Source organism: Sciurus vulgaris, assembly GCF_902686455.1.
Source record: "Sciurus vulgaris genome assembly, chromosome: X".
Taxonomy (NCBI): Eukaryota; Metazoa; Chordata; class Mammalia; order Rodentia; family Sciuridae; genus Sciurus; species Sciurus vulgaris.
In genome coordinates, this window is record NC_136471.1 from 77,475,260 (window position 1) to 77,500,576 (window position 25,317).

General features: G+C 37.6%; 1 protein-coding gene across 3 annotated transcripts in view; it reads left to right on the forward strand.

Annotated features, from left to right (window-relative positions):
- The window catches only part of HDAC8 (histone deacetylase 8), a 218,745-nt gene that overhangs the window by 62,950 nt on the left and 130,478 nt on the right, over positions 1–25,317 (forward strand). For all 3 annotated transcript variants that reach the window (XM_079125046.1, XM_079125047.1, XM_079125045.1), the window contains exons 5-7: positions 7,338–7,450; positions 11,647–11,724; positions 12,303–12,411. In XM_079125046.1, the coding sequence (XP_078981172.1) occupies positions 7,338–7,450; positions 11,647–11,724; positions 12,303–12,411 (300 nt within the window). The remainder of the gene's footprint in view (positions 1–7,337; positions 7,451–11,646; positions 11,725–12,302; positions 12,412–25,317) is intronic.

The following is a 25,317-nucleotide window of genomic DNA, read 5'->3' on the forward strand; positions in this document are numbered from 1 at the left end:
TTCTGATAACCTGGAATGGTGCACTATACACAAGGCAGTGTTTTCTGTTGAAACACAAAATTTCTCCCTACAGTCACCATTGTTTGACCAAAGATAATCTCAAAGAAAGATTATTCTTTTATTTTCCATGCTAGGAATTGGACTCAGAGTCTTGCACATGGTAGGCAAGCCCTCTGCCACTGAGCTATGCCCCCAGTTCAGAAAGATTATTCTTTTTAATTAGTTCTCTTAGTTATACATGACAGTAGAAACCATTTTGACATAATTATACAAGCATGGAATATAATTTGCTCCAATTCAGTCCCCAGTACCTCTCCTCCCCTCCCCTCCCCCCCAAGTTCTGCTCCCTTCCCTCTACTGATCTTTCTGCCCTTTACACATAATTATTTTTTAAATTACTTGCTTGTGGATGTACATGATGGTGAGACTCACTGTGGTAAGGAAAGATATAAAGCTTCTTTTTGAACTCAAAATAAAAGCTAGTCTTACAAATAATAAAATAAAAAATAATAAATTTGAGTTCATCAAAATTAGAAACTTTTTTGTACCAAAGAATATTTATCAAAAACCTGAAAAGACAATCTACAAAATGAGAAAATGTTTGCAAATTATATATCTGATAAAGATCTGGTATCCAGAATACATAAAGTCTTGGTATTCAACAACAATGACACAAATGACCCAAGTTTTAAAATGAGCAAAGAAATACAAATGGTCAACAAGTACATGAAATAATGCTTCTTTTTTTTTTTTTTTTTTTGTATCAGGGATTGAACCCACGGGTGCCAACTACTGAACTGCATTCCCAGCCCTTTTTATTTCTTATTCTGGGACAGGGTCTTGCTAAGTTTCTGAGGCTGGCTTTGAACTCGTGATCCTCCTGCCTCAGTCTCCTGAGCTACTGGAATGACAGACATGCACCACAATATCCAGATGAAATAATGTTTGTTTGACATCCTTAACCATCAGAGAAATACAAATTAAAGCCACAGTGAGATATCACTTCATACATACTCAGATGTGTAGAATTAACCATCATCACCAGACGGGGAGGAGAAACTCTGGAAAATAACAATTTTATTGGTGAACACGTGGAGAAATTGGAACTTGTATACATTGCTGGAGGGAACATAAGATGGTGAAATTGCTATGAAAAACAGTTTGGTCATTCCTAAAAAGTCAAACATAGAATTACCCTATGACCTAGCAATTCCACTCCTAAGAATACATACCCAAAAGAATTATATACAGGTGTTCAAACAAATACATGTACACCAATGTTCACAGCAGGACTGTTCACAATAGCCAGAAGGTAAAAACAACACAGATGCTATAGAAATGTGAAATGTGTGTATAGATACATACAGAAAATGCAATATTATTCTGCTGCAAAAAGGAATGGATTCCTGACACATGCTACAACATAGATGAACCTCAAAAAGAAGTACAAGAAGCCAGACACAAAAGTTCACATATTGTATGATTTAATTTATAGGAAATATTCAAAATAGGTAAACCCATAGAGATAAAAATGCAGATTTGTGGTTGGCAGGTTCTGGGGGAAGGGAGGAATTAGGAGTGACTGCTTAATGAGCACAGGGTTTTCTTTTGAGGTGATAAGGTTCAGGGTAGCACAGTATTGTGAGTGAAGTAAATGCCACTGAATTCTAGTCTTTAAAAATATTTATATCTTTATAATATCTTATTTTATACTGCATGAATTTTACCTCAATAGAAAATAGTAAAAAATAAAAATCAAAACCTATTAAGGCTAAGAAACCAAGCTAAGAAGATTTTACTGAGAGTCTCTAGAAATTCGGGATAATTGCTCTTTTCTGGAGATCCCCAAAATAACCTAAGCTTATTGTGCCAGGAAATAACCTTCCTTACTCACTTGAAAGGCTGGGAACCCTATAAGCCAGGTACCAGGATAGTTTTTCCAAGAAGGCATTGTATGCACTGGCTTTATAAAGTGAACCTTAGTTCCTTGAAAGTGTCAGATCATACCTGACTCAGTGAGCATCATTCACAAGAGTGGCATTCCAGGCAAGGCCTTGGTTACATACCAATGTTTTAAATCATGTCCTGGTAACAAGGAAGACAGATTTTTATTGAACCTCTGCAGATAATTATATTGCTATGGAAATAAGAATACTTGGACTGGGAATGTAGCTTAGTGGTAGAATGTGTGCTTAGCATGCACGAGGCTTTTGGATCAATCCCGAGCACCACAAACAAAAGAAAATGAGAATACTCAATGAGAGTTTCCAAATCCTGGAAAGTGGGGCAGAGGGAATAAGACATTTCCATTTAAAAATGTTTAATTTCTGTTTACAGAAGCATGGTCTACTAAATAGTTAAGAGTTGTAGATAGCATACGAGAAATGAGTTCCTTACACATGTGCAGAAAATGGAATATTAAAGCATCAACAATATTCCAAAGAATACCCAATCATCCCTCCTCCATTCTTTCAGATCTATGTAATTAGTTTTTGTACCACTCGACCTTGGGTTAGTAGTCTTATTAACCCATCTGCTTCAAAACTAGAGTTTTTGAAATCCTGACTCACTTCACTAATGTGGCCTCAAAGTTGTTTAAACTATCCCATCAGAAGTCTATACACAAAAGTACCTGGCACAGTCCTTTTCTATGGGGCTCTCAGAAAGTCCTTTGTTGAAGGTGAAGCCCTCTAGCTTGTGGCTGATTGCAGAAGCTTTCAGGGAAGAACATGAGTAAAACATAAAAAAGCAATCTAAGTGACAAAAGACTTACAATAGCTGTGGTTACCTTATTACTGATCATTTTCCAAAGGGAAAAATCAGATGAGAATTTATTACGTGAATCACAGTGCAACTGACAAGGAAATGCAGTTGTTTTGTGGCATGCAAAATAAGATAAAAGCCAATCCAAAAAATTTTTGAGACGAAATTTCTGTAAACATAATGATTAACCCTATTTTAAAAGAATAGAGGGTATTATATCTAATTTATTAAAATGTATGAACAGAATCTTTATGGAGAAAAAGACTCAGATATAACATATAATAATCCTGACATAATATACCACGAATATACCAAGTATATAGTTGGAATATTCCAGAGTATATCAAGAATAGTAAGTAAAGAGATTCAGTAATCTGTAATAGGTCTTAAATATTTGCATATTAATAAAATTTCATAGGTAAATGGTGCAAATCCCCAATTAAAAATTAATGAGTAGGAAGATTCTAGATTCAAACTAAGTAATCCAACCTGAAATCAAATTAACAGTTTCTTTTTTAAAACTGAAATTATGACTGGAAACACTATTCCCCCTTATCCATGGTTTCACTTTTCCCAATTTCAGTAATCTGTGACCAGCTGTGGTCATTAACAGTACATTCAGGTGTTTTGAGAAAGACCAAATTCACAGAATTTTTGTTACAGTATATTTTTATAACTATTCTATTTTACTATTAGTTTTTGTTGTTAATCTCTTACTGTGCCTAATGTATAAATGAAATTTTATCATAGGTATGTATGCATAGGAAAAAGCAAAGAATATATAGGATTTGGTACTATCAGCAGTTTCAGGCATCCACTAGGGATCTTGGAATGTATCCCCCACAGATAAGGGAGGGTTACTCTACCACAGTTGTCTAATATTTAACAAAGCAGCACGTTGGACTCTGACAAATAGAAACATGTCGCAGCCAGTGAGGACATGGATAAATCTGTGGAACTTCCCACACAACATACAATTTCTGAAATTCTTTTCTTAGTAATATTTTACAAAGTTAACCTAGGGAAGGCAATGCATCTCTTCTGATTTGACAGCTCTTGCCATGCAACTCCTCAATAGTGGCATATCAAACAAAACTAATGATTGCTAGCACAGCTCTTTTTACAAGGTGAAAAAACAAATCCTTTGTGATTTTTCCATGGGCCCTCTGGGACTTAAGATAGGATGATGGGTTATTGAAAAGCAATACTTGGCTCACTGTTTTACCAAAGTGACAATAAAAGATTTTAAAGATAAACACAGGAAGTAAAATGATTGTAAAAAAACCTTAGCTCCTTTCTCAGTGAGAAGACTTTGCTTTCTAAGATAGTCAAGGACATACTAAAGTCAACAAACACCACAGAAGAGGGCTGGGAGTGTTGCTTAGTGGTAGAGCACTTGCCTAGCATGTGTGAGGCCCAGGTTTCATCCCCAGCACTTCGGGGGGAGGGGAAAGTAGTAAATCATGGAAGATTACCTTGGGGAAAAACAGAATCTTTGTTATCTAAGAAGATTATTTGGAAGGTAAAGCATACCCTTTCTAACCTGTCATTAAGAACAGACCAATAATCCAAAAACCTTTGTCATTTTAACAGAGAACAAAACTCTAGTTTTTCATCAGTATATTTGATACTGGAGTTCTTTTTGGTATATGTGCTACCAAAGTAAGCACTGAAGTTCTTTTTTTAAGGTTTTCTTTTTATTTGTAGATGGGCACAATACCTTTATTTTATTTATTTCCTTATTTTTATGTGGTGCTGAGGATCGAACCCAGTGCCTCACACGTGCTAGGCAACAACCCCAGCCCTCAGCATTCTTTTACTTAGATATGGTCTAGGTATCTAATAACTATCCATTAATTAATTTAATTTAGTATCAGTTCAAAGTTTTCAGTTACATAAAGATCTTGTAAATTATCTTCAAGCTGATCAACTACAAAACATAATTACTGTTGAAATAAAGTTCGTCATCAGAATGACTCAACTTGGATAAACAAATTTATATTATTCATAAACTTGAACATGAAGTAGAAGTAACATTAACTCATTCAATCAATAAACCTGTTCACATTTAGGAAGAATATATCTAAGTAGAATAAAAATCTAACTGCTCATTTTACCTAACACTGATAAGTCAGAAAAGACATAGCTAGTTTTAGTAAACTAAAATTACTAAATCAGTCCTATTTGCCAAAAATTGATCTAAATTATGTGAACCTGAATTGTTAACACATTTGAGTTTGTTTTTATAGGAATACTCTCTTAAGTGGTTTGAAAGTCTTGAAGGTTCGATTTCCTTATTTGGTGGGAATTTTGGCAATTTCTCTTCATTTAAATGTTTCTTTCTTTCCTTATGTCATACTGGGGATTGAACCCAGGGGCACTGAGCTACATCCCAAGCACTTTTTTTTTCTTTTTTGTAACAGTGTCTCACTAATTGCTAAGGACCTTGCTAAGTTGCTGACACTGGACTTGAACTTGAGATCCTCCTGCCTCAGCCTCCCAAGTCACTGGGATTATAGGCATGCCCAGGCCTGGTTCCAAATGCTTATTCATTTATATAATCCAATGAGAATAGAGCTCCTTTAAGAGATTTTCTGATCTAATTTGGTAATACCATCCACAGATAGGAAAATATTACACATTCACACAAAAAATTCATAAAGAACTTCCTGAATTACAGACATCATCATCATTATTCAGGAAGAATGTTTATTAATTAGGAACATCTTAAAGGAAGGGGGCCAGGAGGTTTATAAAGAAGGGTAAACAAGGGCTTATCCACGAGTCTTATGGGAGTCATGAGAAAGGATGGATCTTACTTTGGAATATACCAGATCAGTGTGGTTGGTCCTCCATTATCAGCCCTCAGAACACAGAGAGGTGGGGAGCTTCTTGACCATCATTGCTCTCTAGAACCATGGGACCTAAATAAAACCCAGTATTGACAAAGACATGAGTGTACTTTGCCAAGTTTGTCTACAGAAATTCTCTGTATCCTCCTTTATATGCCATATTATTTCTGGTTGCTTTTTTGTTTGAATGGTTAGGGTTTTTTGCTTTTGTTTTTGTTTTTCTGTACTTATGATTTTCTCCCTAACTTAACTGTAGGTTCTTTGAGGGAAGGAATTATTTTCAATACTGATTTGTATTCCTTGTTCTCCCTTCACTTTTGACCTAGCCCTTAGTGTTCTGTCCCATCTACCCAAAGTTATTGATGATCAATAGGAGAATACATTATCTCTGTTTTGATGTACCAAGACAGTAGATTTATAAAATGTAAACTTTCCACAATTGGAAAATAGCATTGGCATCTAAGAACTTTCAAAGTCACATATTTAATTCTTATTTACAGAAAATTCATGGATGGAAAAATTCTTTTCTTTCCTTTTTTTTCCTGGTTACATACCTAAAACCAAGCTGTTCTTTGTCTAGCTTATTGCTGAGTTCCTCAATGAAGCATAGTCAGTGTCAAGTTATATTTTTACCAACTTCCTGTTCTCCATTGTACCTGTCTCATTGATTCAGCTGTGACCTAGGACATTGTTTAGAATATGAAATGTCATAATAAAAGAGATTTCATGAAGAAGTGTATGTATTATGTAGGCACTAGAAAGATTTCTCATAGTAACAAAGATGCATTTTAAATATTGTTCCTCTCAGAATTCTTCTTTGAATAAAACTTCAGGGTGAGCTTAGAAAAAATGGGTAAATATTTGTAGTGCTCGTGGAAGCAAAAGAAATGGAAGCATTTTGGATGAGACTTTAAAATAAATTATAATGCATTCTGATGGGAAAGAATGTTCTTTTACGTCTAATCATCAAAGCTTAATGGAAATGTAATAAAAGAACAGGTTTATGTTGACAAGAGGATAACGTGACACAATAGCAAAAAAGTTAAAGAACACTAGTAAAGTCAATGAGGACAATTTTTGTGAAGAAAACAAAACAAACTTTAGAGAAGGCTGCTTCATTTTCATTGTAATAATTACATTTACAGAAAGGCAACCATGTTATGCTACCCAAGAGGTTAGGCATTTGTACATTCTACACTCTGCTTTTATGAGCAACAAGTGCCAAGACTTATTTTTAAATTTTTTTTAAAAAACAACTTCTAGGTTATGTCATAGAGTCAGTTCAGAGAATCTAATCTCCATCGTCTTCCGCAGGATTGTCTTTACGGTCACTTCTAGAGTCTAGGTTTTTATAGTTCTATAAGTGAAAATCAGTGTTTATCATGATGAGCCCAGGGTACTACAGATTTTTTGAAGTGATTCCTGAATCATCAGAGAAATGTTCTGTTTTGTTCAGGATAGTTATAATATTCTAATGCTTTGAAAATCTGGGCCCTTGAATGGAAAATGTTACCAATCAACCTGAATATTTACTTTACCAAAACACTTCATTCTCTAATCATTCTGGGCCATTTACTATATAATCTTTGTAGCTGGATTTTTGTTTTTCTTCAAAGAAGGGGGAATTTTAAGGGACTAGATCTCAAGGGTTAGATCCTTGGCTGTAAACACTCCCTTGGATTGCTTTTTGGCTGTTGGCTGTAGCAACTTGTTTTCTTGCAGAGATGAAGCATCTGGTTTTTGTTATCTCAATGATGCTGTCCTGGGAATATTACGATTGCGACGGAAATTTGACCGTATTCTCTATGTGGATTTGGATCTGCACCATGGAGATGGTAAGCCCTTCAGTTTCAAAGATGCTTTGCTGCTAAGACAGCAGATTTTGTTCAGTAAAGCTACTTCTAGGCAACTGGTAAGAGGAGGAATGACTGTTGCAATTGAAATTATTCTAATTGAGGATTCTAAGGTAGGTAGTATAGATTCCTCTAACCCATGCCAATCCCTCCTTTGCTGCCTAAGCTCACCTCCTGTCATTTCCTCCCCCCCTCCTCCTGTAGCCAAGTTTTATAGTGGAGAATGGGAAGAAGTGGAACTGTTAACTAGTGTTTACTCCAGTGCACAGTAACCTTCCTCAGGCCATTTCCATCAGTTCTAAGGCAAATCTGTGGTTAGAGCTGACAGTTTTGTCTCTTCTCAATGGTGTTTCTCTCAAGATAAAATAGGTATATGAAGGACTGACATTCTGTGTTTTCTCTACCAAACAGGCTACCAACTCGTGTAGTGACCAAAATCTGTTGCCACATTTTTTTTTGTACCAGGATTGAACCCAGGGACATTTAACCACTGAGCCATATTCCCAACCCTTTATGTATTTTTTTTTTTTTTTAGAGACAGGATCTCACTGAGTTGCTTAGCACTTTGCTAAATTGCTAAGGCTGGCTTTGAACTCCCAATCCTCCTGCCTCAGCCTCCAGAGCCAATGGCATTACAGGCATGTGCCATAATGCCCAGCTGCAACTTTCTTTATATTGCTAAAATATGAAGTCCTACACAAACCTGGTCATCATCCCTAACTTGCGATAGCAGACTCTCTTTCTACTTTACACTTACCTGTTAATCTTCTCCTAGAAGACTCCACTGAAAAGATTCATTAAACCCTCCTATGTATTTTCTATCTAGAACATAGACCTACAGTGACAGTTGTCCTGTCTGTAACACAGAATTTCCATTCATCTAAGAATACTTATGGTTTAAATGATTAATTAAGTATATCCCCTGTCCCCAACATTAGTGATTGTTATTTCCCTATTTCCGGGGAATATTTTTAGACAAGACACACTAACATAATCATAACTAACATAAGTTGTGTCTAAGGTTAGGATTAGCTCTTCTGTCAAAGCAGAAAAAAGAATGAAGAAATTTGGTGGTGGTGGGGGTAGGGGGAAATCTCCCCAGGGAACGTTACTTGCACGGATGCTACAAACACAGACCAGTGACATAAAGGTAAAGGTAACAGAGCCATGCATGGTGGCACACACCTGTAATCCTAGCAACTTGAGAGGCTAAGGCAGGAGGATCATAATTTGGAGGCCATCCTCAACAACTTAGTGAAGCCCTGTCTCAAAATAAAAAATAAAATAGGGCTGGGGCTGGGGATGTAGCTCTGAGGTAGGGAACCCCTGATTTCCAACACACAGAGAGAAAGTAAAGAACAGATGAGTGAGGGGTTGGAAGAAACCAACATACTACCTTAAGAACTACAGTCACCGAATTTCTAAATACTTGGCCATTGCAAAACACAGCCTTACTCAAAAACCTTTAGAGTCCCCTTATTGCCTATAACAAGGGGTAGCATTTGACCCATGGCTTACTTTTTGAATGGTCAGAGATTAAGAAGTTTTTTTCCCATTTTTAAAGGTTTTAAAAATATAAAATATGTATTGCATGTATATGTGCATGCTTGTGTGTCTAGCAGAGACTGTAAGTAGTTTGCAAAGCCTACAGTGTTCACTATCTACTATCCACTTAGTTTTCTGACCCCTGGCCTAGAGCAATGGTTCTCAAACTTGCCTGTGCATCTGGATGGGAGGTTTGTCTTACCATGCAGATTGCTGGGCCACATTCACTAGATACTCAGGTTAAGTAGGTCAGATATAAATCCAAAGAATATATAATTTAACAACACCCCAGTTTTCTGCAGGCTACACTTTGAAAAACAGTAGTTTTAAAGATAAAGTTGAGTCTTTTCCCTGTCTTCCAAGGCTCACCTCGAACAAGCCTCACCTCATCCTTTCAGTCTTATCTCTCACTACTTTCTGTCCAGGCTACTCTTACTCACTGAGTGTGTCTCAATATTCAGGACATGACTCACTATTCCTACTTCCCTGACTTTGCCTCCCTTTTTCCTAACTTAATTTCACTTTCTCCTCCCCTTTTGCATCTACACATTCACTCAAGGTTCAACAGTAGCAGATTTTCCCTAACCACCCTAGCCCAAGGGTTCTCTTACTCCTCTCAATCCTCTATTATTTATAGCACTGATTTGCTGTGTACTTATGTGTTGTCTTGTATTATTAGGTAATTTTTTAACATGTCTGTGTCTTGTTTTTCCATAGAAACTTTAAGTACCTCCACAGCACAGATCAAGTTGTTTATTTCTGTTTTGTACAATGCCTTGAACCAATAGTACTCTGTATATAGTAGTGGTTTAGTAAAATATTTGTTGTATGAATGAATGATTATGAAATTCAAAGTATTAATACCAGAGTTGGAGAATAGAACCAACTCTATTGAACCATATAAGAATGAAATAAGACTGTCACCTGAAACCGTTCTTTCCATTTGCAATGTTATTTCTACACCATTTAGAGTTTCCTGTTTTAGCCAACTTTTATGGTGTGTTTCATTTCAGTTTATTTCCCCTCTTCAGCACCTCCCTTCCAGTGACCCCTGCCCCACCCCCAAACTCTTACACATTTGGTTTATTTTAAATCTCCCATGATTCCATAACTAACATCCTGTGGTGGCTTCACTAACCACTCCTACCCCGTCTTCACCTCCTTTCATCTGCCTAACCACTCTCTCACACCAACTCCATATCCTACACCTATCTGATTACGTCCTTTTAAGATTAAGTATGAGTTTATAACCATGCCTAATGGTATTTCCTATGAGAACAAATACAAATGACTACTAAACCTGTGGAAAGGTGCTCAATGCCCTAATACTCAGAGAAATGCAAATTAGAACAAAACCATTCTTTCTGCCTAGGATTAAAAAGAATAATAATAGCCAGTGCTAATCAACATGGGAGAAAATGGGAACTCGTATACATGGCCAGGATAAATGTAAACTGATACATCTATGGATGAATAAATAATCAGAATTTTCATGACCTATCCTTGTTTCTAAGTTGAAATGCTATTTTCATTTATCTTGTTTCATTTTGTTTACTTCATACTTTCTGCCTGGAGCCTTTAACTGATTTTAACTGCCTCCCTAGGGCAAAACATAAGCTTGGGAAATTCAAACATACCTGTTATGTACAAATAGAGTTAATATTTTTTTAAGGTCTCTATTGGCCTCTAATGAAGAGTGAATACATTAAGTAAACACAGAGACAATATCTTTGTTTGAAATATAAAAGAGGATAGTACCCAAATTTGCTAATAGTCCTTCCACTTTATAGATTGATTATCTGAACCATAGTGAAAATATATGATTCTGAGAGGAAAGAGGGAGAAATGGATAGTATGGTTATTGGACAAGTAGCAGTTTGTGAGGGTTACTTTAAATACCAGCTTTTAACTCCCAGGCATACAATCATTTTCTGACTCTGTTTAAATGGAAAGGAGACCCCTTTCTAGAAAAGTCCCCCTATGTTTCTCCAGGCTTTAAAACTCTGTTATCAAGTTGCTATTAAGGATAAAGTCCATGACTATTTTCAGGCTTCCATATTTTAGCCAGGAGGATGTACTATAAGTTACTTAGTACATACAGGGTTTTGGGTAACCTGCATTTATAACCAAATATGCATTATACAGAGGTACTTTATAATTAGGCTTTCACCACGTAGTGCATAATGTTTGTATTGGTTGTATTTTTAAAGGATTATTACATAATACTTCATTGAAAACAAAATAAAACAAAACTTCAAATTTGGTGCCAGTTTCCTCTATTCAGTTCTATTGATGGTGTCTTTATTCTGGGCTCATTCCCTTCCCCACCTTTTAGAAAAGATGTCAGAGAAAGCCCAGGCATCCCATTGCTTTGAAAGTGGAAGTCCAGTTATAGTCTGCCATGAATTTGAATGGGTAACCCCAAACTTCACTTGAGGCCATAGTTCTACCTCATCTATAATTACAAAGATCAGAGACTGGGGGTTTGTCACTTTTATTCCTTGGCTTGTTCATTTTGCTATTTCCACCTTCCTTTCTCCCCTTCTTCCCACAACTGTCTTCTAGATTTTCAGGTATTGAAAACAGAAGTTCCATATATGAAGTGATTTTTCTGACATTTCTTTCCCTGGTAGGTGTAGAAGATGCCTTCAGTTTCACCTCCAAAGTCATGACCGTGTCCCTGCACAAATTCTCGCCAGGATTTTTCCCAGGCAAGTGACTTATGTGCTCCCTATATACTACAATTGTTCTGTACATCCCTTATATCTTCTATTTGGATAGCTCCCTACTGTTAATACCTTATGGGTGCTATTCTACACAAAATTTTAACAGAGGTCATTTCAAGTATCATAAAAGGAATGGTGATAACACTGTTTCTTCTTCCAGATGATTTTTATGGACGTTAACAGGCAGATCAGTTAAACTTCCTGTACTATCAGATAGCACATGTAATTCCTAACATCCTGATAATTGCAGTGACACTGTGATATTATGTCAACCTCAGAAGCATGAAAAGTCAAGCAAAGGAGTTAATCTCTTAATTTTTATTTCATCCAATAAGATGGAAATGAAGGTTTTTCAGTTTCCTGGTTTCTTCAACATTATTTATCCTCGTTACTGCTGTATATTATTTTTCTTAATTGCATTCCCTTAAAACCATCACTAATTCAGAATTGTTCTGCTAACTGACCAGACTGTTTTGGTCTTCTGAATTCCTATCAGACAATCCTTCAGGTTTTCTGGTTCACATGTACCTAATAACTGAACACAATGGTCTTCTCTTTTACAGGAACAGGTGATATATCTGATGTTGGCCTAGGGAAAGGACGGTACTACAGTGTAAATGTGCCCCTTCAGGATGGCATACAGGATGAAAAGTACTACCACATCTGTGAGAGGTATGGCAGGACCATCAAGCCAGGAGCAAGAGGATTATAATTCTGTGGGGTAAAATGAACCCTTATCTTGCAGAATTCTGTTTTTTCTAGAAACAGTTTGAAAAACAAAAACATTATATGTCCACATAGCTTTTAGACACTATTTCTTATGCTTATTTCATCAGGTAGCCATCCCCTGTTAGGGAGGGCCAAGTGGTTGGATCAGAGCCTTGCTCCAGCTTTGATCTTACCTGCTTCCCGGTATGATTAAGACCATTCCAAAAGAAAAAAATATTTAGACTGTCTTGGGGAATCCTTTTTCTGTTACTTTCTCAGCTAAAGAAATCTGCATGTGTGTGATTTCATTAACCTGGTAGTATATATCTCCATTTTCTCTTATGGAAACCTCTGCTTCTTCTCTCTACAGAATATTAGTTGGCTATAATTCTTCATTGTGCATTCTTGAGTTCTATCTACTGTGTTAAAATTGGAATAAGAAATTGGTGTGTATATTTGCAGTGCCAGCTATCAAACCCAGAGCCTTGTGCATGCTAAGCACATGTTGTACCACTGAGCTATTCCCCCAGTAAGAAATCTGTTCTTTTACCCTATAGTTAAGGATTAAATTACAGATACTTGTCGGCAGACAGTTTGGTGTGTAGACCTCTGGAGTTGACAAGTCCTATGGAAAGGGAAAGGGGGAAAACTAAACTTATATTCATAAAAATTGAGATTGGTCAGGCACAAATTCACTGCTGACAATGGCAACAGAGAAAGTAAGTCTGGCTGGAAATGAGCCAGTCTACATTTCTGAAGGTTTGAAGGTTTCTGGGGATTGAGGTACTCTTGATCCCACCCTCCTTGGCTCACATTTCTCCCAACCTCTGGTGGAAAACAGGGACTTCCCAAAGGAGCCTGCTTGCACTGGCCGTCATCACTGGCAGTTGTATAAACAAAGTAGAACTATTAAAAATAAAAACTGTATGCTTCAAAGGTTTCTCTTAGCTCAAGAGCTTTGGCCAGTCAAGTCATCACTCAGTCATTCAGCCGCACTAGCTTCTTCACGATTTTGATCATGTCCCCTGGCTACCTTTGTATTGTTAGACTGAAAAACAAAATTTTTTTGGACTTTTTTTTTTTTGAGCCTACCATTGATGGTTTAATTGCCCTTATTCGTTCCCCTGAGGCTCTATCCTGTCCTTGAGATGTACAGATCAGAGTGACTATTTAACTTGACCAAAGGAGATGTCCTGTGGTTCTATGTAAAAGGAAAATTATTTTGTTTGTCTTTTAATACCCTTATTAACAGTGCCAAACATTTTGTTGCCCCCCCCCCCTTTTTGCCATAGCAGGAAGGTACGTTGTTCTCCTTAGTGTACTGTCCACAGCATTTCCTAGAGCTCTTTCCTGGGTCTTAATTGAAAGGTCACCACCTATCATCCTGCAAGTATAATTTGTAATATCTGGCCCTCCCTAAATATATCACCTTACATGTGCCCCTATTCAACCTCATATGCCAATCATGAACCCTCCTGAGATCTTCCTTTATCCCCCATCAGCTTGGCATTTTCACTGCCAGCAAAAGCTGAGTATTATCTGCAGACTTGAGGATTTCCCAGTGCCCACCCCCCAAGTCTACTAGTTATCCTCCTTCAGTCAAAAAAAAATGTCTGTTTCTTTCCTATAGTTTTTTTTAGATACACCATTTTCTACTACATGATTAAAAAATTTAAATCCCATGGTAATTCATGTTTAAAAATAGTCTTAGTATCAAACTTAATTAGAAGCATTTTAAAAGTAAATTTAGCCCCAAAGAAAAGATCCGGAAAAGATTATACATGATTTCCCTTTTCAGAAACCATTTTGCCACCCGCATCCCAGTAGATTGATGGCTTTTGTGTACAGGAGGCTAGCATTTATTAAAGATTCTTCCAGCTTGCCTACTAGAGAACCAGACACTCATCAGTTTATAGATCCCAGGGCCCTTTTGCCTGCAGAGTCACACTGGCAATTCACACAGTGATCACCCAGAATAACAGGTTCCAGGTTTTCATTAGAGGTACAATAATTGTTTCCTTTGATTTCCTTCAGAAGTCAAGTCTGGTCAGGGCATGATGTGAAGGCACCTCTGATTCCAGGGGTGCCAGGAAGGCTTCCTGGTCCAAACATCCCTCCCATCTGTTGGACTAATACCTGAAATTCCTTTAACAGGAAACAGACATTGGTTCTACAGTTAGAAATAGAACTTAAAATGAAAACTTGGCCCAACCTCACCTCCTCACCACCACATTGCCATAGGCGTATAGTTTCACAGCCAATTTGCAAAGGGGTAGAGCATGAACTGCCTGAGTATTCAGAAGAGCAGGAATTAGGTAGCAGAGCACTAGAGGAAAAGTGGCACAAACAAAACAAAATCATCTTTGCCAACTAAGTAGTTTTACCAATCTGGTAATTATCTCACTCCAAATTATGCTTTTGACTCCTTTCAATGTGTCTTGGAAATGGAGTCTGATCAAACTGCCTCCCTCAAAAGACATATTAGATATAGGAATGACTCGTTATTTTATAAAAGTCATTCAGTTTATCTATTATTTTATTTTCATCCCTTTTGTTCTATGATCCACTGTTTCTGTGGCTCATTCTTTAACAGTTAGATAGGAAGGAACTCTTATCACTGGTTCACTCACAGATGCTCTGATTTTTGTCACCCAATTTCCAGTTTGTTCCTGAGCTGCCTCTCCCTGTGGGATTCACTTAAATTGTTTTTCCTTCCTTTCCTCTTCTTTCTTTTCTTCCGACTTCCTTCTTTCTACCTTCCTTCCTTCCTTCTTACTTTTCTCTCCCTCCCTTTCTCGCTTCATTCCTTTTTAAACAAGGCGGTTCTTCCTCTGGTGTAGCCTTTCTTACTTTGCCAACTAGTCAGGCAGAAACTTAATGGTTTCATTTTAAGATTGAACACCCCCCCCCCTTTTATTTTGAAAAATGACTTAAAGTTGCTTTTTGTAATGGACTGGATATGGAATTTTTAATTTTTTCTACTTAGTTATAAATGATGGTAGAATGCATGTTGACACATCATACTTAAATGGAGTATAACTTCTCATTCTTCTGGTTGTACATGATGTAGAGTTACACTGGTTGTATAATCATATTTGCAATTAGGGTAATAATGTCCAATCCATTCTACTTTCCTTTCTACCCCCAAACCCACTTCCCTCCTTTCACTCCCCTCTGTCTAATCCAAAGTACCTCTCTTCTTCCCCAGCTCCTTCAAGGTGAATTAGGATCCACATATCAAAGAAAACATATGCCTTTGTTTTTGGGTGATGGGCTTGTTTCACTTAGCATGATATTCTCCAGCTTCATTCACTTATCTGCAAAAGCATAATTTCATTCTTCTTTAAAGCTGAGTAATATTCCATTATGTATATGTATCACATTTTCTTTATCCATTTATCTGTTGAAGGGCATCTAGGTTGGTTCCATAGTTTGGCTATTGTGAGTTGTGTTACTATAAACTTCGATATAGCTGTGTCAATGTAGTGTGCTGATTTTAAGTCCTTTGAGTATAAACCCAGGAGTGGGATAACTGGGCCAAATGGTGGTTCCAGTCCAAGTTTTCTGAGGAATCTCCATACTGCTATCCATAATGGTTGCACCATTTTTACATGAACATTTTCTAGCACTGCCAAAAACCTTGGGTTCCATTTTATGTAAATAACAATCTTTGTAGTTAGACCTTCCTAGGTCATTCTATACTAAGGGCAAGAAACAATGATTCCCATAAGCTTCATATAATTTGTATGGGAGCTACTAGAGTCAGTGTAACAGTACTGTACTGTTTTAACTAGCATAAAGTCCTGTCAACATTACTCTAGTAAATGCACCTCATCCTTCAAATGGAAGCTTATGGCTCCAATATAGAGATGATAGAAATATATTATAATCTGGATTTATTTTTTTTGATTTATTTATTTGCTTATTTTTTGTAGTTGTACATGGACAGCATACATTTATTTTATTTGTTTATTTTTACGTGGTGCTAAGCATTGTACCCAGTGCCTCACACATGCTAGACAAGTGCTCTGCCACTGAGCTATAGCCCCATCCCCTATAATCTGGATTAATATGAAAGCTCACCAACCCTATCCCACCCTGGGGTCATACAAACACATAGGTGTATGTATGTTTGGTGGGAGAGGGAAGGTGTTCTGACAAAGGAAGGGTTTGCTAGTTCCCAAGCTTTGTCATCTAAAAGAGAAAATGCCCTGGGTTCCATCTCCAGCAGTGTGAAAGAAACAAGGAACTGCTGCCTATGTTTAACCTGTTTACTTTCAGAACTGTGTTTGAATGCAATGTGAGATTGTCTTAACTTTGTTTCATCTACTACCTAAAATGCTGTGTTGATTTTTCAGAACATTTACACTCAAGGAATTGTAAGAAAGAGTGACAATAGCAAGTCCTTCTTTGTTGTTGGTTTGAGGGAGTTTTTGATAAATAGTAGGGTAACACTCTGAAACCACAAATCCTTCAGGATGACCCAGATACTTGCCCACTGTGAACTCCATGACACATACCAAGTTTGAATGAAGAAATTCAGAGTTGTGTTAATACTTCTTAGTTTGTATCCTATCCATCATTTTACAGCACTAACAGCCAGAAAGCAATCTTTACTAAATATCTGATTATTAGTATATGTCTTATAGGAAAACTAGGTGTACGGTACTTATGTATGGATGCATATATTGAAGTTGACAGTTCAGTGTTTTGAAAAAAAAATCACATTTTATTAAGAATATTAAACTATTCAACTTTGTAAGATAATAAGTACAGACACTGCATAAATATTTTACCAAAAGGAAGACATGTTAAATAGATTTCTCAATGAATAGGACTTCTGAAAGATTCTATTAAACTGGAGTTCTCATTTCAGTAACAGTCTTTATATCCACATATACAAAACTTTGCTACTAAGTGCTACCAACCTGATCAGAGAAATAACCTTATTCTAGTGAACTCAGGTTCATAATAGTAGTCATTAAAACATGAATCTCCCTGGATTGTCCTTCATCTGTTTACCTTGAATCTTAGGGCCTATGTTATATAACTCAAAATTGAAAGACACATTTTGTCCCCATCAAAGACCATTGACCTAAAGAAAAATTCAACCAGAGATCTCATAAGTTAAAAAAAAACTTAATCTTTTGCCTCTTTTATTTTATGAGAGAAATATTAGATGCTTCTATTTTATTTTATGCAGTGCTAGGGCACAAATTAAACATTTTAAAATACCTCTTCGACTGCATTTCTTAAACATTAGTTCTACTTTTAATGGGCTAGCCACAGTAGTCGACCCAAAAAGAACTTGTTTTCTAGGACAACAGCAGGGTCATTAAAGACATAGCTCTTTTAAAACTAAGGTTTCTTTCTTGAGTGGAATCTCTTTGTCCATCTATATTGAGACTCACTAATATCCAACAAGGAAGAGAAAAAAACATAGCACTAATAAACTTAATATGGTACCTTCATAGTATACATTTATTGTATAAGAATTTTTCTCAGACTCTGACATTGCCTTTGGAATACAAGTCAATAGTGTTTTAAGCATAGAATCAGTTCCTGTGGGTCTGGAGCCAAAATTCACCTCTCCAAAACCACTCTGACCTTCCTACAAAACAGTCAAGCAGCTGACATCATCTCATAGGGTTTTAAAAACATTAATTAACAAGAAGAAAAAGGAAGGCAAGAGGAGGAGTTACTAGGCTACATAGTTTACTGTGTACCTGGTGCTGCCCTTAATATTTAACATGCTTTCCTATTCAGGTGTGTATCTTTAAATATTTTTTTAAAGTATTTTATTCATTCATTCTGCAAAAATGTATTGAATGTCTACTTTATGACAGGCACTGTGCTAGGCACTGGTGGCAGTAAACAAGAGATGAGGCTTCTGCACCCTGGACACTAGCTTGTAAAGGAAGGAAATTGCACTAAAATTTTACACCACTTCTCTTAGTCTTTGTAACAATCTACATTCTGCAATGCCTCCAGAAGTAGGTATAATTATTCTCATTTTACAAATGAGAAAACTAGAGAAAAAATTGACTTGCTCAAAGTCAAACACCTAGGAAACAGTGAAGACAGAGTTTGAATCCCTGTCTACTTCTTAACCATTGACTACATTGTCTCCAAAGTATCATGTGGAAGTATGAAATTTCATTGTTACAAAGAAAAATACTACCGCCAATACTTCTTGGAAATTTTTATCTCAGGGATTGCAGAAAAGCCCCTAAAAAAGAAAGAAGCCATTTAGCTTTATGCAAATAAATCACATGATCTATAATATACACAATCTATTGGGTGTGTTTGTGAAACTGCAATTTAGATTTTTGCCAAAAATAAGAATCTCTTAATCCTCAGGATTTAATTTGTAATATTATGGGCAGAAAATAAGAATAAATATTGCCTGAATTTACTTCTTAGGTTTTTAATTCCTAATTAAAGTTTGGAAATAGGGAGATTCTGTAAATCCTCTTTTCCCTTCATTTTCAAAGGAAAAAGTCCTGACTTCCTGTTTTAGAAGGTGAACAGTGTCACACGTCATTTTATAGAGATCTTCTCGTGGAATTACATTCTTTTCATGTGGTTTTTTAAGGCTAGTATTGCTAAAGATTTTTAACTCTGCATTTTTGCAACTATAGGCAAAATTTATACCACCTCTCAGTCCTGGCAGAAAGCCATATGTGCATATAGGGTAGAGATTCTCCGTCCATGCTATAAGCTGTTCAGCCAATACCGATTGAATAAAATGAGAACCAAGGGACATCACTAAAGGACATTTAAGGGAAATGTTTCCTTTCACTATTGACTTTTAATGTTAATATTTAAAGAAGAGATGTTTTAATGATGATAGGTGTTTCTTTCATTATAATGATAAGTCATCTAGAAATTATCTTCCACTTGGGACTTCAGAATCCTTATCATTCAGTTTTAGAAGCAGTAGATCTTCAGAAAGGGAACCCAACAATTATACTCCCGTGGATTAAACCTAGGGCCTTGCACATGCTAGGCAAGCACTCTAACCCTGAGTTGTATTATATCCCCCACCCCCTTACTTTCACCTTCATCCCCATTTTCATTACAATCAGAGAGCTGGCAGAATTTCTTTACACAATCATTCTACCACTCTTCATTTGTGTCACAGTTATACTACCTCTATAATCACTACCTCACTTTGGCCCAATGATGAAGGCAAAGGAAGTAGCCAATTCATTCTGTAAGCCTTGCATCAGGAACTTAGCCCTCTGTAAGTAAGGTATTTGTAATAAATGCTTTTGTTCTATTTGATAAATGTCTATCCTGCCTCTCCTTGTGGTGTGGCAGATGTAAAATTACCTATTGTTTCTAGAAAATAGATGACTCAGACACTAATTAAATTCACTGCTAATGTTAGCCACAGGTAGAAATGAGGCCAAAGTGGGCTATTCATTTATTCTTCCTAGTTTGATATGTCTTTTAAGATATCGAATTCAAAAAGGCATTAAGTACCTAGGAATGTAGGATAATTTGGAGGGAGGGATATTGTGCTTCATTATCTGAGTTTTCCTCAACTCTCAGTGAGCTCACCCTGCCAGTCCCCAGGACTTGTTTAGGGTTGCAGTGAGTACTGGTATTTTCCTTCACCTAGTCCTTAGGAATTTAAGTCCAGGGTTAGAGGAACAACGCCTATTTTCTCCTCCTTTCCCTTTCATCTGAGGTCTTTCATGACCAGTTCCTGAGCTTTCCATAACACCCCCTGACACACACACACACACACACACACACACACACACACACACACACACACACACACCAAGTGAAGAAGTTTTCATAGATGGTATTTTTTTTCCATTTAAGTCAAGGAGGACAATGTTCTGGAATTCTGTGGGTTTGTTCTGTCACTCTGATGTGTATTTTCCCTCCTCTCTTCTTAGTGCTGACTGATCTCTGCCCCCTGGAGAAAGTGACCTGATTCTTTGGCAACAGTTTAATATGTTCTGATGCTAGTACATGTACTGAAACTATCCAGAGGCAGGAAGACCTTGTCTTAAATGGAAAGCTTGAAAATCACACCCTTCAATGTAGATTTGCTCTGAAAAGAATTCCAAACTTAACTTTATCTTTGCTTAATAGTATGTTTGTAACATCAAAATTCCTTACTCCTCTCAGCTACTGTCTACCAGGTATTTCCTACCCCTGCCCCAATCCTCCCCATCCCATATTTTGTAGTCACTACTCTGTCCCTTCAGTCCAGCCTAGAAAAATTACTGTTTAGACTGTGCTGTAATATGTTATGGCTTTGAATGACTGTGCCTGACATTGCCATACACCTAGCAGCTGCCAGGACTGATGAGCTGCCTCACTGTGTTCTGTTGACATGGATTGTACAGAGATTTAGTTAAATCCTGTATCCACCACCTGATGAAAAAGCCTGATGCTAAGTTTGACTGGACTTTTGTCTGTGTTTACTGTTACCCATTGTCGTATCAAGAAAGAGCCATACCCATTGGCTCTTAAAGCAGGACTAAAGAAAATATCTCTGCAAAAAGAAAAAAAGTCATCTCAAATAACTGGCTAACAAGTTAACAAGTGAAAGAGGAAGTGTGCCAGGGACTAAAGGCAGTGTTTGCCTAGAGATGATGCAAGCGCAGTTGAGTAGTGAGCTAGAGATGGAAGGGTTTGTGTGTGCCAGCCCCATGCAGGACAATTCTGAAGAAGGGGAGGGAGGGGAAAGTGGGTGTGGAGGGCTTCTTAAATGTATTAAGGATGAAGTAGAAAAATAACTATCCTATTTAAATATAGGCAAGCCTCACTAACTCAGCCTAATTAGAGGAAAGCCAGACTGAATCACAGAATATTTTTAAATGCATTTTTATTACTTTCAAGAATTGGACATGCTAGTAATTCAAAATAGACTAACAGCATAGTACAGCACCTCAGGGAAGGGGCTTTAAGAATCATTTGTAATTAGCATATCAATTATTTGTATGTAAGTGGATGTGCACAAAGTGCATAAAAAGTTTATTCTCCTAAGTAGGACAAACATTCCCCAGTGCAATCCTGTTTACACTATTAATTTGCTTAGCCAGCCCTTTTTGTGCCAAGATAGATGTATGTAAGAAATGCTTATTTCCTCAGGGAAGAATGAATCGCTTCCCTGTGTTTAGTCCAGTAACTAAGAAGCTGAGCGCCACTTGATTGGTTTGGGATTTCCAGGATATGGAGTTTTGAATTTGCATACAGACTAGAGAGATTTCATATGGAGAAGATCTGGCAGCCATTGCCAGAGACCCAGTTTCCCCATCTGGATTTCATCGAAGTGATCTGGATTTCATCAAGCAACAGGACACTGATCCTAAATGATCCACCAGACACTCTAACATAGACATGTTTAAAATACATCCTGCCCCAGAAAAATAACTGTTAAAATATGATGAGTTGGAGTTACTCTATGTGCAGTACTTAAAAGTAATAAAAATGCATTTCTTTTTAAGTCCCACAAAAACCATGCAATATCAAGTTAATGATGAAAATCAATCCCCAAACTCTTTCTTGCACACCTCATTGTGTGACGGCATTGCAGAGATTTCCAATCATCTGGGAAAGGATATTATATTTTGATGAGCTACGCCAGGTGCTAACTATATGGCAGGATTTCGGCTTTGAATCTTAGGGAGGCCCTCCTGGGTAAAGAAGGGTGAGGGAAGGGCCAGGGGCATGTGTATTGTTAACAAATCATTATTGTCCACCTATGTTTGAAAAGCAGAGCAATTGAATTGAAAAAGAAGAAGTATCAGTTATATAGGGAGGAGAGAAAATATGATTAGGAAATGAGAACCAGAAATATAGGCCTATATTTCTACTCACATGTATTAAACTGTACTCTAGGTAAATTGTGAATTCTTCAAGGCTTTAGAGAGTAAAAATTAAGTGCAGAGAGCATAAGCACAAGCAGTAAATATACACACAAATGTTGTAACTACAGTTTGGAATGACTCCAGCTCTCCCCTTTCCCCCAAGGGCATCACTATCCAGGGTCTGCAAAGGCCAAATAGCTGTTTGGCTTCCAATCTGATTTTTTGCCTAAGAAATCAGAGACGTCGGTTTCAATTTTAATAATATATTCTTCCAACTTCTATATAACAGAAAGGCACTTGTGTTTTTGCCCCTTCTTAAAGTGAATTTTGTGTTTGGTGAAAGGTATTAGATTGGCAGCACTGGAAAATGAATTACTGTATTCCCAGAACAGGTATAACCGGGCAGTGACACTATGAAATTTCTCTGTGCCTTTGGGGACCATTAGAGTACTATTCAGGAAGTCACTGCTATGGTGTGCTGTGCTGAACTCAACAGTATCCTAGTGGCTGAAAGAATTAACATAGCACTCGAAGGGCCTGACTTAAGGCCATTCATTTATTCAGTCAAGTTATGGAGTGCTTACCACGTGCCTGGTGCTCAGAGAAGACTTTCACAAATGCTATATCATTTAATCCTCGCAATAACCCCATGGGGAGAATGTTATTCTTGTTTGATAGAGAAGGAAACTGAGGTTCAGAGAAGTGAAGTGATTTGTCCAAGTTGCTGTGTAAACCTAGGGTCCAAGTTTGTCTGACTCCATGGTCAGTGTTCCCCCAGAACTGGGTGCTGTGGTGGTCACAAAGGGAGACAGATGGGACATAAACTCAATGACGTGACACAAAGCTGAATGTAATCTGCATGCACCATGGGCTGGCCTGGTGGTTGCAGACCAGTGAAATGACCCACCCCAGATCACACAAAGGGCCATTAACATAGCTAGCCTTAAGACTCCTATTCTTTGAATCTTCTTCCATTTTGTTCTGTTTGTTAGCTTAGCTCTCAGACCAGCCTGCTCTCCGCCCACCCCACCCCCTGCCCAGATAATATACACTCTGCTTGCTGGGGCTTCTGGCCTTTCAAAATGAAAAGAGCCAAAGAGCATTGGGATTTAGTGACGATAGCATTGGATTCGAATTAGAATTAGTGTTCTAATTCTAGCTCTGACGATTCACTCCAGGCCACTGGTAAGGTTCTTTAATTCAGGATGACTCACTTTCCCTTGTGTGAATGAGAATGGTTTACTTCTAAGAGGTATAGCAAAAGATAAGTACTAATACGCTAAAAATAGTGTGCAGCCCCTTCTGTTGCCAAGGTGACATATAATTGATGAGTAGAATTACTTACTACAAGGCATGTTCTAAAGAGATGCCAATTTGAATCTATGTTTCTATATAATGGACTCAGCAATGAGAGAAAAGATGCCCCTTTAAAATGTTAAGAAACTACATCTTGAAAAGTCAAACAACAAAAGGGATGCAAGGTTGTTTGTTGGTTGATAGGTGGGTAGGTGGATTTGGGGGTTTAAGGGTTTTTTTATTGTATATGTTTGGGTGCTTTATTTCAGATGTTAGCAAAACCAGTTTAGCTTGTCTGATGCTAAGAGCAGAAAAAGGAACTTATAGGAAATGAAATGTCTTCTGGATCTGTCCAAGAGGCACCCATGGCCCCGAGTGAAATGACACATCATCCTCACTGCAGGGAGCCCCCCTCCAATTCCCTGCCTCCCAGAAAAATTTGTAATAGATATTCAGGAATCACTGAGGCATTTACCATATGCTATGTCCCCTGGCAGGTTGAGTTGTTACAGAATGAGTCAGCAGTACCTGAGTTGAGATAGGATTGAGGGTATTTAGGGAAAAAAAATCCCTATGCAAAATTAACTGGCTCCCATTTGGGACTGATTAGTGATACTTTGGGTCCTTAACACAACCCCCCTCTGATTCCCATCAAATGCTGCAATAGGTTTAAATTTTGTTTTTGGAAGGGGTTTTGCTGCTGGCAATTACTTTGCTCGGGCTTACTTGGGGAGCTCAAAAAGCATTAGTACCAAATATTTCTCTCTTCTCTCCCTCTGCATCCTACCCTTCTTGGCTTTTCAACTTTTGAGTTTCTCCTTTCTTTCATCTCTATTGAGGAAGTCTCTAGAGGGTGCTAAGACTGCTGGTTGGAAAGCATGAAGATGCAAAGCTGGCCCATGCTGGAATGCAAGCTAGAAAGTGAGAGAGTACCTGCCAGCATCAGAGGTCTGGCTAGAGAAACAAGTTAGGATTGCCATTCCCCCACCAGCAGCACTGATTAAGGCTGCTATAAATATCACGCTGGCATCCCATTGCCCTGGGATGAGTCTTTCAGAATTTTTTTTTTCTATTGCGGATTGAACCCAAGGGTGCTCTACCATTGAGCTACATCTACTGCCCCCTTTTCTAAACTTTTGAATAGACTTTTACTAAATTGCTAAGGCTGACCTCAAATTTGGGATACCCCTGCCTCAGCCTCAGTCGCTGGGATTACAGGAGTATGTCACTGCACCCAGTTTAGTATTTAAATTATTTTTTTGAAAAAAGCACACACACATATCCATCCCTTTGTATTAGAGGGGAAAATGGCACCAGTGAACGATCTCAAGAGCACACAGCAAAAGCTGTGGTCCACCCTGCTGGACTAGAAGACAAGAGAATATCTCTGTGATTTTGTTTGGGGTTTTTCTCTTACCTAAAAGCACCATGAATGTCGTCACCCCTGGCTCTTATCCTTCTCAGTCACCAACCCCCCTCCCCCAAATCAAGGCCTGAAGGAGCAGCTGCCTGGCTTCTCTTCCTCATTTGCATAGCCTCCCTGGAAAACCAGACTGCTGAAGACTGAGGGATCAGGTTTCTCATCAAGAAAACTGCATTTCAAATGAATGTCTTGTGTGTTTATGGGGAAGTTTAACTAATGTAGTGTAATGAGATGCTTGTCCTCCTCCTCCTTTCTGGGGAAGAGATTTTATGCTTTCACAAAACCTAAAATTAATGATTTGCAGTATAACAAACA